The sequence below is a fragment of the Eptesicus fuscus genome, chromosome 13, assembly GCF_027574615.1.
Source record: "Eptesicus fuscus isolate TK198812 chromosome 13, DD_ASM_mEF_20220401, whole genome shotgun sequence".
Classification (NCBI taxonomy): domain Eukaryota; kingdom Metazoa; phylum Chordata; class Mammalia; order Chiroptera; family Vespertilionidae; genus Eptesicus; species Eptesicus fuscus.
In genome coordinates this window covers 76,060,446-76,075,001 of record NC_072485.1, presented here as the reverse complement: position 1 = coordinate 76,075,001, position 14,556 = coordinate 76,060,446, and the positions used below count along the sequence as shown (strand labels likewise).

The 14,556-nt window shown below is 37.7% G+C and overlaps 2 protein-coding genes across 2 annotated transcripts in view; both read right to left on the bottom strand.

Moving 5' to 3' along the window:
• Positions 1–14,556, bottom strand: part of LMO2 (LIM domain only 2) — a 208,958-nt gene that overhangs the window by 149,877 nt on the left and 44,525 nt on the right. The window lies entirely within an intron of this gene.
• FBXO3 (F-box protein 3) overlaps positions 1–14,556 on the bottom strand; it is a 34,049-nt gene that overhangs the window by 13,818 nt on the left and 5,675 nt on the right. The window contains exons 3-6 of the mRNA XM_008146822.3: positions 12,253–12,416; positions 4,274–4,388; positions 2,487–2,691; positions 1,207–1,252 (exon numbers count right to left, since the gene is read on the bottom strand). Coding sequence (XP_008145044.1) covers positions 1,207–1,252; positions 2,487–2,691; positions 4,274–4,388; positions 12,253–12,416 — 530 coding nt within the window. The remainder of the gene's footprint in view (positions 1–1,206; positions 1,253–2,486; positions 2,692–4,273; positions 4,389–12,252; positions 12,417–14,556) is intronic.

Below are 14,556 nucleotides of genomic sequence, written 5' to 3'. Positions count from 1 at the left end.
TGATCACCTCTGAAAGCATGTGCTACGCGAAGATGCCAAAGAGGACAATGAGCAGGAGCAAAACCCAGCAAGTACTTCACTTAGAAACCACAGACCACGTGAGTCAGGGCGAGCTGACAGCCAGGGACTAAGTGTCAAAGCTTTTTATAACTTACTACGTAGGAGTGAGAGCTTGATATTGTGACGTGCGCCACAAAATCTAGAATATGCCGCGGTATAGACTCTGTTCAAGCTTCCAATTAGAAGAAATAATTAAATACAGACGCCTTAGCTTGCAAGGCCCCTTTACTATTAGTCTAGGACTCTATGGGATGTTTGACATGTGCCAGGAATACCTTTAAAAAGCTGAGTGGATAGTCAGCAAGCTTCTCTTAAGTGAGCAAAATCTAAGCAAAACAAAACTAACTGAATAACAAAGAGGTGAACAGCACTTGCATACAAATTAAACTGTTCTCAAATCCTTTGAGAAATACCTCTTTAAGGCCTAGAAAAACTAGTTGTGCCAAGGAGTTCATGAAGCCAAGTTTATACTGGTTTTCAAAGACTGCTGTTTGGAGGTATAGTGTGTTATTTATCAGTATTTTACTATAGCATCGGCACCAAAAGAGAAGAAGTACTGTCCTGGCCAGTGTAGCTCAGTTGATATCATCCCATGCACCAAAAGGTTGCCAGTTTGATTCCCAGTCAGGGCACATGCCAGGATTGTGGGCTTGATTCCCAGTAAGGGGCGAGCAGGAGGCAGCCCATCAATGTTTCGCTCTCACATTGATGTTTCTCTCTCTCCCTCTCCCTCTAAAAACCAATTTTAAAAATCTTTTTTAAAAAATGCAACGTTAAAAAAAAGGAGAAAAAGTACAAAGTAATTTTATATATCAACATCTCTATGTATTAATATGAGTGATAGAAAATACATGTGCATGTAAGGGAACTATATACTTACTCATATTAATTCTATACATTTTAGTGTTCCATAGCAGAGTCCTAAGAGCACAAGATTTTATAGGGCATGGCTTTTTTCCAAATAGAAACCAAATTCAAATAAAGTATAAGGGCTATTCTAACGAGTGCCTAGATATAGCACTTTTTAAACCAGCAATCCTTAAGAAATACAAGTATAAAATTGTCAGCTGGTTAAGTAACTAAAAAGTTTCTACCAATTTAATATTTTTGACAGAAGGAAAAAATAAAACTTTTTTTCTCTCCTACCTATGATAAACATGTCAATAGCAGCTGGATTCCGAGCCATTTGGTCCTAGATGAGAAGAAAAAAAATATCTTAATTAAGAAAAATACTCTCTACCATGTGTTTTGTTTTGAATAAATTCACAATTTTTATTAACAAACAAAACAAAAAAATGAGATATGCCTGTACTCCCCAAAGAGTCCAAGGCAAGAGGAATCACCTTATATTAACTAGGTTCTGAGGAAAGAAAGAAGGAAAAAAAGAATAAGAAAAATACATTTTCGTAATTTCCCATTGTTCATTATTTGTACTCTTCCATGAAGAAAAGGCAAAACAAATATAAAATAACTTAAGTGCTCTAACCAATTCTTAGAAATTCCTCACACTTGTCAGCTTCTGCTTCATGACTTCTGTATTTAGGTTCTTTCTATAAAGCCCAATTAAATGCTTATATACTGCTATTACTGTGACAATGAACCAAAAAAACTGTCCTTCAGGAAAAGAATTAGGAAGTTAAGGTAAGAAAAAATACAGCTAATTATCCTAGGAGAAAAGGCTTTGGATTCAATCAAGAAACCTAAAGAATTCTAGGTTAGTCGCTTTTCTCTATAAAGAGATCAAGCCATCATCCTATAACCTTATAGAAGTATCAAGTCAAAAATGAGATAAAAGATGTGAAAATGCTTAGAAAAATGAAAAGCTATGAAGACTCTTAAAATATTTTAAATGTTTTATGGAGTCACATATCTCAGATAACTATGAAAAGTATTTCCTATTTTAAGTTTCTCTTTTAAGTTAAAAGTTCACAGCTAGGTAAAAATGAAAGCAGAAGTTGTTACTAAGAAATTACTGAAAACTGAAGAAATAAGACAAAATACTAAAATCATAACAAAAGTCTTCTAAAAAGGATCTTCATTTTTCAACAACTCAAATACCTACTGAAGAGTTTAAAAAGTTCCTACTGCACTTGGATCAAATGATGCTCAAAAGCTAAAATTTTAAAGTTAGAAATATATATTATAATGAATTACTTCAACAAAAAGCTCATTAGTTTTCCTTAAACTTAAAGTGCCTTCACACAAGTCACAGCTTTGTGTCTTCATGAACCACAGTTTGCATGGTTTGTCCACTGGTAACATTTTCTTTTGGCATTCCATTCCACTTGTGTCTGGTTAGCTAGGTCTGTAATTAAATTGCATAATGCCCTATACCCATTCAACAACCCTGAAAATTCCTAATGCTCACAGTTATACGCTCATCGGAACACATCTTAAAGCCACACTTAAGCACACTTCCTACTTACTGGGCATTGGTAGAAAACTTCATTCTTGTTTCGGCCCTCTGCAGCTTCCACTGCTATGTACTGACTCAAACCAGTGTGTATGCAGAAAGTTAAAGGGAGACAGTATTTCAGTCCCTGTCTCTGCTGAAAGCCTCCAGCAGCCGTATCCACGTCTAACAAGTCTTCCGAACGATAGTGATTGGACAGCGCCATACTTCCCAACAACCTGAGAAGAGACTCAAAAATTTAATCAATTGCAGTGCCAAACAAACATCTGCGCTTCATCTTCTTAATGAATAATAATTTCACATGGACAACTTTATAAGAACTGGTTAACATGTCGATTCTAAACCGGAAATGCCCAAAACACTATAATTTATACATTACAGCCAACTCTTGAGTGGAAAGATTGATTTAAATTAAAAGCCTAAATGTCTAAAATGTGTGTCAGCTTTATAAAAAGAAAAATAGTTTTATTGCATTCAGGAACCTATCTTGCCATGATAAACTGATTTGCTGATGTTTTGCTATATATATATATACGTGCATGACTAATTTAGTGTTTCAAGGGATAAATTCTCTGATACCTTTATGTTGTTACAACCTTTAGCTTACTCTATCCTACTAGATAGTATACATGTTAATCAGCCTAAACCTTGACCAAATTTTCATTAACTTGGAATGCATGGGATCTAAATTCATCTCACTGCATGTGCATGAGAATAACACAGGTGTGGGTCCTTAATGAGATTCCTATCCCCATCCCACCACTGGGCAGTGGATAGACAGAAATCCCTGTGTTGAAATGCATGACCTTCTTGTCATGTCACTTCTGGGCAACTCTTAATAAAATTCTCTAATTATAGGCTATGCTCTTGAAGTGTGACAGTTTTTCAATTTTGTCAAATTTCAGTTTGACAGGAAAATAGAATAGAAAAAAAAAAGCCAATAACTTAGGATTATCTATTCCTAACTGCCCATATTTCAGAAATGTACTCAATGAGTGAGTACAGGGAATGTGGGAGGTGATCATACTGAGATTGCAAGGTAGTATTCAGACCTGAAATGGAAAACAGAGCCTCATATGATTCTTCACACACCGAGACATCATGTTCCAGTAAGAACAATGCAAAGTTCTCCCTGAATTCTTATTGGCATTGCACAAATGCAATGTCACTGAAATAGCTTAAATTCATAAAAAAAAAAACTACAAAAGGAGTAGACCCGTTCAAAGCATATAGTTTTTAAAACTGAGTGAATTTGACAGCTACAAACTACGTGGTCTGCTTTTCCCGAAAGGTTCCGCAATGAATACTTCATCTTTTCGAAGTTTAAAATAGGCCATTTAATTATAGGCCATGCTTGAATAGGACAAAACTATATATTTTTTAGTTTAGTACATGTAGTTCTGAACAGATGATTGTTTTTACATGTATGGTACACAGAATTTGCGCCAGGCTCTCCAAAACAAATGATCTGGCTGTAAACAAGATAAACACTTGAAGCGTGCTGAACAGTTTCAGTTAAAATGTACCTCCACATGCATTTCCCTTATGTCGCATTGCCCCACACCCAACCGGACTTCATTTCATTCTAAGGAGGTGTTGACAAAGATACGGTTTTCATGAGACACATTTATTTTGGTAAAGTCAAATTCAAGCTGTGGACTTTGTCTATGGATTGCTACAAGGAAGAAAAGGGAACTCCTATGCTATTTCATCTACTAAGAGCAACTACAACTACAGTTTATTTTCTTTCTAGAAAATAAGTTGTATCATTAAAAACAACCAAAACAGCAAGCATCTTACCCAGGAACCACTAACTTCTGCCCATTGTGGATACGATATGAGCATCGATAATCATCAGGAAGTTTGCAACCGATCTGAGCTTCCACAGCATCTAGGTCTTCCTCTCGAGCACCCTCTGCAAATGCACAAAAAAGCAAATTATGAAGAAACAATAAGCCTTCAATCTAAGACGAAATATAGTCTTCCTGCTAGCCAGTGAAACAATCTTAGAGCAAGTGAGTTCTGCCCGAAATGCTTTGCTGAAATATAGGGAAGTGAACTGAAAATTCAGAGAAACTTATCACTTTAGATTGGCTGACATTTGAAGCTCTGAGCAAGCAAATTCAGTAGGGCAACACTGGCACGAAGTAAAATATGGAAAGGTATGCGCCAATGAAATCCACAATAATTTTTCACATTGCAATGCAAACATTAGGGCATATCTCATTTTTCTTAATCTAACATACCCACACTTCTCATTAAAAACAATCTCCAGAAGTTCTCTAAACTGACCCTGTTCAGGAGTCTTAAAGGAATCTCTTACTGAACTTTGGTGTATGTTCATGCTGTGAGGCGGCCACTAACTTAAATTCAATTTTGCACGTTGGTAAGCCTGCCACATACTCTAATTTTAAAAAGTAGGAAGTAGTCACAAACACCAAGTAAAGAGGTTTACTTTCCACCAGGTTGTTGGAAATGGTCCACCAGGTTGTTGGATCAAACCTCCTGCTGAGGAACTAGAAAAACTGAACAACACAAAATTGGTTTCAAGGCTTTTGGAAAACCTCAAAGGCAGTGAGACATGGTCGGGTGAGGGGTCCAGAAGAGAGAAGTTGAGAGGGTAGCCAGGCCTCCAAAGGAGTCACCTTGTCTTTGAGGCAATTGCCAATTCTGAAAGCAAACACGAGGCTGAGTGGCGGAGAAATTGAGCAATGCTTTCAACAGTATCACAGGACTGAGAGAATTTTCCAAAATTGATGAAAACACCAAACCACAGATTCAAGAAGCACTATAAACTCCATGGAGAATAATTACAAAGAAAATCACATCTAGACACACAACTGGAAAACGGTGGAAAATCAAAGACAGAGAAATTTTCAAAGCAGCAGGAGAAGGGGAAAAGCCACGTAAGGAACCTTCAAAGGAACAATGAGACTGACCACAAAATTCTTAACAGAAACAGAAGCCAGAAGAATGGCACCTTCAAAGTGCTCAATAAAATAACTACTGACAAGAATTCTCTACCCAGTGAATAGATATATCAAAAGTGAAGATGAAATAAATACTTTTTTAGGCCAAAAAAGATCTGAAAAAATTTAGCAGTAGCAGTCCTCATTAAAAAAACAAACACAAAAAACAAAGGAATTCTCGAGCAGAAGAAAAATTATCCCAGATGGAAGCATGAAGGTGCAGGAAACAATAAAAAGCAAAAGAAAAGCTAAATCTAAGATAATATTAAGTAAATAAAATAATAACAACATTTCCAGGGATATGAAATACACTAAAATTAAAATCACAAAAACTATTATACAAAGGTAATTGGAGTTAAAATATTCTAAGATTCGTTGTCCAGAAAATGGTAAACATACTAATTTAAAACAAACTTTAAATAAAAAGCAGGAGTACAGCCCTAACCGGTTTGGCTCAGTGGATAGAGCGTCGGCCTGCGGACTCAAGGGTCCCAGGTTCGATTCCGGTCAAGGGCATGTACCTTGGTTGCGGGCACATCCCCAGTAGGGGGTGTGCAGGAGGCAGCTGATCGATGTTTCTCTCTCATCGATGTTTTTAACTCTCTATCCCTCTCCCTTTCTCTCCGTAAAAAATCAATAAAATGTGTTTAAAAAAAAAAAGCAGTAGTACAGAATAAAAGTAAGAAGAATGCAAAATAGAAACACCTACTCAGATGACACAAATAAAAAAACATACAGAAGCAGTATATTTAAATTCAAATATATTAGTAATCACATTAAATATGGAGTAAGTAATCTAATTAAAAGACAGACTGACATCAGATAAAAACAAACATGATCATATACAAGAGGCACATCTTAAAGATGTAGATAGAGAAAAGAAAGCTAGAAGAGCTCCACTAAAATCACACAAACTAGAATTTAAAGCAAATAGCATTATTAGAGGTAATGGAGGACTTTTTATAATGGCAAAAAGGTTCAATTCACTACACAAATATAATTCTAATTTTGTGTACCTAATAACACAACTTCAAAATATAATTTTTAAAATGAAGAACAGTGGAAAAAGATACATCTATAATCATAACAGGTGTATTTGTTTTCTAGTGCCACAATATTAGCAGCTTAAAACACTCCTTTATTATTTCACAGTTTCTGTAGGTTAGAAATCTGGGCGTGACTGAACTGGATCCTCTGCTCAGGCCCCACAAGGCTGAAACAATGGTGTCAACCAGGGCTGCTATCTCACCTTATGCATCTCATGCTTGGGGTCCCCTTCCAAGCTCACTGGTTCTTGGCAGAATTCAGTTCCTTGCAATGCAGCAGAGGCCTCAGCTCCTAGAAGCCGCCGGCCATTCCCTATCACCTGGCCGCTCCACAACATGCCAGTTTGGTTATTCAAGGCCAACAGGAGAAATATCCATGCTTCAAATTTCTTTGACTTCAAAAAGGGCCCAGTTCCTGTTAGGACTTACCTGATTAGGTCGGGTCCACTCGGGATAATTTCCTCAAATCAACAAATTTGGGACTTTAATTGTATCTGCAAAACCCTTTCATGTTTGTCATATAACGTGACCAACCACAGAGGTGAAATAAATTATATCCACAGTCTACTCACACACCAGGGGAGACTTTATACCATGCATGTAATAGTGACTATGGGAATCTTGGGAACTCTCTCAGACTCTGCCTACCACAGTGAGAAATTTCAACATACCTCTGTTAGTAACTAATAGAACAAGTAGCCCCCCAAATAACCAAGAGTACAAGATAACAAGTTTTGCCTAATTTTATATATACTAGTGCCCCGGTGCACAAAATTTGTACACTGGGGGCGGGTGTGGGGGGGTGTCCCTCAGCCCAGCCTGCACCCTCTCCAATCTGGGGACCCCTTGGGGGATGTCCGACTGCCGGTTTAGGCCCAATCCTAAACTGGCAGTCGGACATCCCTCTCGCAATCCGGGACCGCTGGCTCCTAACTGCCAACCTGCCTGCCTGCCTGATCGCACCTAACCACTCTGCCTGCTGGCCTGATCGCCCCCCAACTACCCCTCCTGCTGGCCTATTTGCCCCCAACTGCCCCCCCTGCCAGCCTGCTCTCCCCCAACTGCCCCCCCCACTTACTCCCAACTGCCCTCCCCTCCTGGCCTGATCGCCCCTAACCGCCTCTGCCTCGGCCCCGCCACCATGGCTTTGTCTGGAAGGATGTCTGGAAGGTCTCCTGGAAGGTGTCCCGGTCTAATTAGCATATTACCCTTTTATTAGTATAGATATGTATTGATACGTGTATATCAATGGTAAAATATACACTCTTTTCAAGTGTACACAGAACATTTACCAAGACAGATTATATACTGGACCAGAGAACAAATTTCAAATGACTAGAGTCATAAAGTATATTCTCTAATAACAGTGGAATTAAAATATAAATTATATTAAAAAGACTACTAAAAAAGCCCCACATGTTTGGAAATCAAACCATATATTTCTTTATAACCCATGGGTCAAGGAAAAAAAATCAGAAAATATTTTGAACTGCATGTTAATGAAAATACAACGTATTAAAACTTGTGATATGAAGCTAAAACTATGTTCACAGGAAAATTTATAGCCCTAAAAACATTTGAAAAAAATTAGGAACCCTGAAAATTTATTACCTAAATCATCTCAAATCAGGAAAAAAGTGACAGTAAACTCAAAGAAATCAGAGAAATTAATGAAATAAGAAATGAACTGGCAAAGGCAGATGCCAGTTCTTTGAAAAGACTATTAAAATTGATTAGCCCGTACCTAGCATGACTGAGCAAGAGGAACAGAGAGGAAGCGCAAATAAGTCCAGAAATGGGAAAGTGAAATCACTACCCCTCCAACAAGCATTACAAAGGTAAGAGGATCTTATGAAAAACTTTATGGCAATTTAAAATGTAAATAAAGTGGACAATTGCCTAGAAAAACACAACTTATCAAAACTGACATGAAAATAAGTAAAAAATCTGAGTACTATTTCTAATAAAGAAATTGAATCCTTAGTTTAAACCCTCCCTACAATAAAAGCTCCAGGATTGAGTGGCTTCATCAGTACATGCTACTGATCATTTACACAGGAAATAAGATCAAGCTTACGTAAACGCTTCCAGGAAACAGAAAAAGAGGCAACACTTCCCAACTTGTTTTACAAGGCCAGTATCATCTTAATACCAAAACCTGACAAGGACATTTATGAAAGGGAAATTACAGGACAAACTCTCTCATGAACATATCTGTAAGAACTCCAGTCAAATACTAGCCAATCAAATCTAACAATATAGAAAAAGGATAATACATTATAGCCAAAGTAAGTTTATTTGAGTAATGGTTTAACATTCAAAAAATCAAGCAATGTAATTCAGTGCATTAACAGAATGAAGTAGAAAGATCATGATAATCACAAGACTGGAAGACATTTGATAAAAATTCAATTATCAAAAACACAAAAACAAAAAAACTCTTCTTAAACTACTATCAGAAGGAACTTGCTTCAATCAGATAAAGAACATGCACAAAAAACCTACAGCAAAAATCATCAGAGAAATGTCAAAAGCTTTCTCTCTGCAAACAGAAAGATAAGGATGTTTACATCATCATATCTTTCCAACATTGCACTGAAGGCCCTAGACCAGTGGTCAGCAAACTCATTAGTCAACAGAGCCAAATATCAACAGTACAATGATTGAAATTTCTTTTGAGAGCCGAAAACCGACTTCTGCGCATGGGCCACAAAGTTTCAATCGCACTGTACGTGCGCGCCTGCACGTGGTATTTTGTGGAAGAGCCACACTCAAGGGGCCAAGGAGCCGCATGTGGCTCTTGAGCCGTGGTTTGCCGACCACTGCCCTAGACAGTTTAATAAGACCCTAGGCAGTGCAATAAGGCAAGAAAAAGAAATAAATAACATCTAAGGATTGGAAAGCAAGAAATAAAACTGTTGTAAATGTACATACTCAAGGAAATGCAAATTAAAACCATCACTACACACCCATTAGAAAGGTTAAAATATAAAGAATGACAACATTAAAGTGCTGGCAGGAATGTAAAGTGGTAGAACCCCTTTGAAAAATTAACAGTATCTTTTGAAGTTTAATATAAGCACACGCTACAACCCAGTAAACTCAATCCCAGGTATTTACCTGATAGAAATAAGCTCATATGTACATAAAAAATGACTTACATTTGTATTATTTACAATTCTTTCACACTGAATTATTGGTACTAGCCAAAAACTAGAAATAACCCAAATATCCATCAACAAAATAAACCTATAAAATGTGGTCTGCTCAAACAATGGAGTACTATGTCACAATAAGAATGAACAAACTACTGTTAGAGTCAACAGTTGAATTTTACAAAAGAAAAAGGAAATAATTCACACAAAATACATACTTAATCATACAATTTACATAAAGTTCAAAAAGAGAGAAAATTACTCAGTGGTAATAGCAATGAGGAGAGTGGTTACCCCTGAGAAAGAGGGAGGGTTCTAGGTACAGATTATTCTACGTCTTGACCTGTAGGGTGCTACAATGGGTGTGTTCACATTGTGATAATTCACTGAGTTGTGCACTTAGGATCTGTGCACGTTTCTGGAGGCTAGTTTACATCACTGGTGAGAGCGTGTGGATATCACATCCCCACAGGTAAGTGATGAGGTGCCCCGAGCCTCTACAGTAACTTCTGAAAACCCATTACTCCAGTCTAGTCATGAGTAATACTTCAAACAAAGTCAGTATGAGGGCCATTCTACAAAATACCTTACCAGTACTCCTTCAAACTGTCAAGGTCATGAAAGACAAGGAGAAACTGAGAAACTGCCAGAGACGAGATGACACTAAGAAGACATAACCACACGCAATGTGGTATTCTGGGTTGGATACAGGAATTGAAAAGGACATTATTGGAAAAGCTAGTGGAATCTGAATAAAGTCTGGAGTTTAGTCAATAATAATTTTCCAATGAAGACTTTAGCTTTGACAAATGTCCCACAAGGCAATACATCAGGGGAAACTGAAACTGGGTAAAGAGTATACAAGAATTCTCTGTACTGTTTTTTTGCAACTTTCCTGTAATTTCAAATTACTCCAAAATGGAAACTTTATTTTAAAAAGTTTATTGCAAAACAAACTGAATAACTGCCTGGACCATACAACATTAAGAAACTATGAATTTCTTAAAAAATAGGCAACTAGAGAGAAAGAAAAATTTTAAAAGCCAAAAACCAACCAAACAAATATGGCAAAAGAAAAATATAAAGAAATATATGCTTACAAGACAGTGAAGTCAAGGTTTAGAGAGGCAGCTACTACAAGAGAACCTGGGAGTCAGACCAGGTGAATGCTCAGCTCTGCGCTGACTGACTCCGGCAAGTTAGCGCATCTCTTCAGTCCTGCTTCCTCGCCTGTGAAACGGGAGATGCCACCTACCTGAGAGGATCACAGCGAGGATTAAATAAGCTCCAAGTGCTTAGTGACATGCTGTACCGGCCCTCAATAAATATTCACTTACTTTCCTTGCCCCCGAGCTTGCGTGTATGAGGAGACCGTGAAAAAGTTACTAGGAGCCAAGGAACCTAGATGAGAGTTCTGTCACTTACTGTTATGTGACCTTGCATAAGTCACCTAAACTCTCTGAGCCTGTCCCTTCACCTGTGAATGAGGGCTGGTATAAATCGGGAAGCAGCAACCTCTAGGCTGCAGGCCAAACCCTCGCCTGCCACCTGATTCTGTGAACCAGGTTTTCTTGGAAAAGTGCCACTCCTGTTTGTTTATGTATTGCCTATGCTGCCTTCTACAACAACAGCAAGAGTTAAATAGTTAAAACAAGACACCATCTGTCTGTCCCTCAAAGCCTAAAATATTTACTATCTGGTCATTTAAAAAAAACTTTGCTAACCCCTGGTCTAAGTGATCTCTAAAATCCCTCCAACTCTAAAAATTTAAGCCAACATGTAAGGTAAATATGAAATTTGAAGATACATGATACATACCATTAGACAGGTTAATAAAAGATATACAGGGTGTCCCCCAAAAATGCATATATACTTAACAGCTGATAGCTCAATTCTGAAAATGAAATAGCTTTTAATAAACGCTGGCTTTATAATTATTCAAAGTGTGTGTATACATTTTTTTGGGGACACCCTATATTAATGTATCATAATTTCAAGATACTTATAAAAATTTCCCCAAGCCCAATACTTATCTGCTTTCCAAGTTTCCTTTCTAGGTGCCTTGAAAATGAGTCAGGGACTATGACCCCTGAGGTGAGGAGGAGGTCCCTGACTTAGTCCTAAAACTCACAGGCCTGGCATTCCTAAAATCCCCTGCATTCTAGATATCAAAGAGCCTTTATCCTATTCCAACTCATGGCAAAGCCCCAGAGAACTGACACCTGAGAGTAAAACAGGGGCTGTCAAGGAATTCTCTGACAACAACCACCTACCTCACTTCCAATCACCAGGAACAGAGCAGTGAGCAGGGAGGCCTCGGAATAACAAATTGAGTGGGAAAAAAAAGAAGCTACTCTGTATCCTAGTTTCTCGGTAACTCTGTACCTGAAAGGAGAAATGTCTACATTCTCGCATTCCAAATGTCCTAATATTGGACGAGCTCTCTAAGGTCCTAAGACATTTTAAATAACAGGATGAATAGGTCCTTTCTGCCTTCAATTGCTGTTAAGACCATAGCTCTGAAATCAGCCTGATATTGAAATCCTGGTTCTGCCTTTTATTTTGTGATGGCAAACAACTTACTTAGCATCTTGGGTGGCTCACCATACCTTTAAGAGACAAAACCATCCGAGGACATCTGGGCTCCAAATATCTCTTGAGATCATCCCAGGCCTTTTTAATAGCAGCATAATGGTCAATGTATCTTCCTACATCAGAATAAGTATCAATGAAGAGAGACTTCCAGCACTGATTCTTCTGTGTTTTCTCTTCCCTAAACAGATTACAAAAATGAGATTTAAAATCTTTTGAAATAAAATTAGTACATATTCTAGACATTTGCCAACAAACTTCATTGGAAATTTTTGGTAACTTTTGCCTTCCTTTTCATTCATTTTAGGTACAAATGAAGACTAACAAATAGTGACACCAAAAAATTTAACAACAGGAGTTATTGCTGGCATGGTGGGTATGAATCACTTATTTCTTACTTTCTATTTACCTGTTTCCTAAATTTTCTATTTTCAGTAAAATATGTGAAGAAAATATGGAGTGTGAATCTCAATTACTTCTAAAAGCATACCAATTACAAAATTATAAATGTGTGTGTACAGTTGACCTTGAACAATACAGGAGTTAGGGGTGCAGACCACCCTGACCTGCGTCCCAGACAACAAGATGCGAGTAAAGCCCTGGCTGGTGTGGTTGGGCGTTGTCCAGGGCACAGAAAGGTTGCTGGTTTGATTCCCGGTCAGGGCATATGCCCAGGTTGCGGGCTTGAGGAAGCCAATGGATGTTTCTCACATCGATGTTTCTCTCTCCCTCTCCCTTCCTCTCTCTCTAAAACAATAAAAATATTTTTTTAAAAAAATTAGAGTTGAAACCGGTTTGGCTCAGTGGATAGAGCGTCGGCCTGCGGACTGAAAAGTCCCAGGTTCGATTCCGGTCAAGGGCATCTACCTTGGTTGCGGGCACATCCCCAGTAGGGGTTGTGCAAGAGGCAGCTGATCGATGTTTCTCTATATCGATGTTTCTAACTCTCTCTCCCTCTCCCTTCCTCTCTCTCTAAAATCAATAAAAATATTTTTTTAAAAAAATTAGAGTATAATTTTACTAATAACTACTATTGCCCTGGCCAGTTTGGCTCAGTGGATGGAGCATCCGCCTGCAGACTGGGGGGTCCTGGGTTCGATTCCGGTCAAGGGCATGTACCTTGGTTGTGGACACATCCCCAGTAGGAGGTGTGCAGGAGGCAGCTGATCAATGTTTCTTTCTCATCAATGTTTCTAACTCTCTATCCCTCTCCCTTCCTCTCTGTAAAAAATCAATAAAATATATTTTTTTAAAAAAACTACTGTTGTCTTGAAGCCTTACTGATAACATAAACAGTTGATTAACATATATTTTGTATATTATATGTATTATATACTATATTCTTATAACAGTGTAAGCTAGGAAAAAGAAAATGTTAAGGAAAATAAATTTACAATAGTTATTGAAAAAAATCTGTAGATAAATGGACCCATGTAGTTCAAATCCAAGCTGTTCAAGGGTCAACTGTAGTTGTTCAATTTTAGAAAATACTTGGAATCTAATGATACAATAATATTAATCTAATTTATCTACACTGAATCACCCAGAGAATCATATAGCATCATAGTAATCACATAATTCAACATTCAGATTTGATACAATTCCACAAATATTTATTTTCTACTTAGCCACTTGAGGACATTAAAAATAAGGCATACTTTTTGCCCTCAAAAATGCAGTCTTATCAGGAAGAAAGAATAATATCAGGCAGAAGTGATACAAGATAAGACAGCCACAAAGGGCCTTAAGGTAACATGCTAATATCCTGCAGGAAATGAAGAGCCACTGAAGGGTTGTAACAGGGTAGTTCAAAGACAGAATTGTGGCTATGGTGTGGGAAGGATGTAAACTAGAGGCTCAGAGATGAGTCAGGAGGGTTTTGCAATAATCCTAGTAAGAGATGATGAACTGAACTCAAACTGGTAGCTAGATGAAATGAGTAGAAAGATTCAAGAAATATAGAGGCTAAAATCAGAAGGGCTTACTTAGTAATTGAATAAATGGAGGGAGAGAGGGATGGAGGGAGGGAGGGAAAGAAGGAGGGAGACAGGAAGGAAGAGAGAAGAGGAGAGATGTGGGATGATTCCTGGATTGGCTTAGAAGATCAAGTGGATGGATGGTGCTGCCTCGAAGACCAGGAATGTAGGGTGACCAGGTTCAAAGATGGAGAAAAGGACAATTCAGGATTTGTTTGATTTTTTTGTGTGTTTCGTTGTGTGTTGTTTTTTCTTTTTTTTCTTTTTTTTTTTGGGGGGGGGGGTAGTATTTTTTATTAGTGTAAATAATATATACATACATATTTATCAAAACCAAAAAAAGTA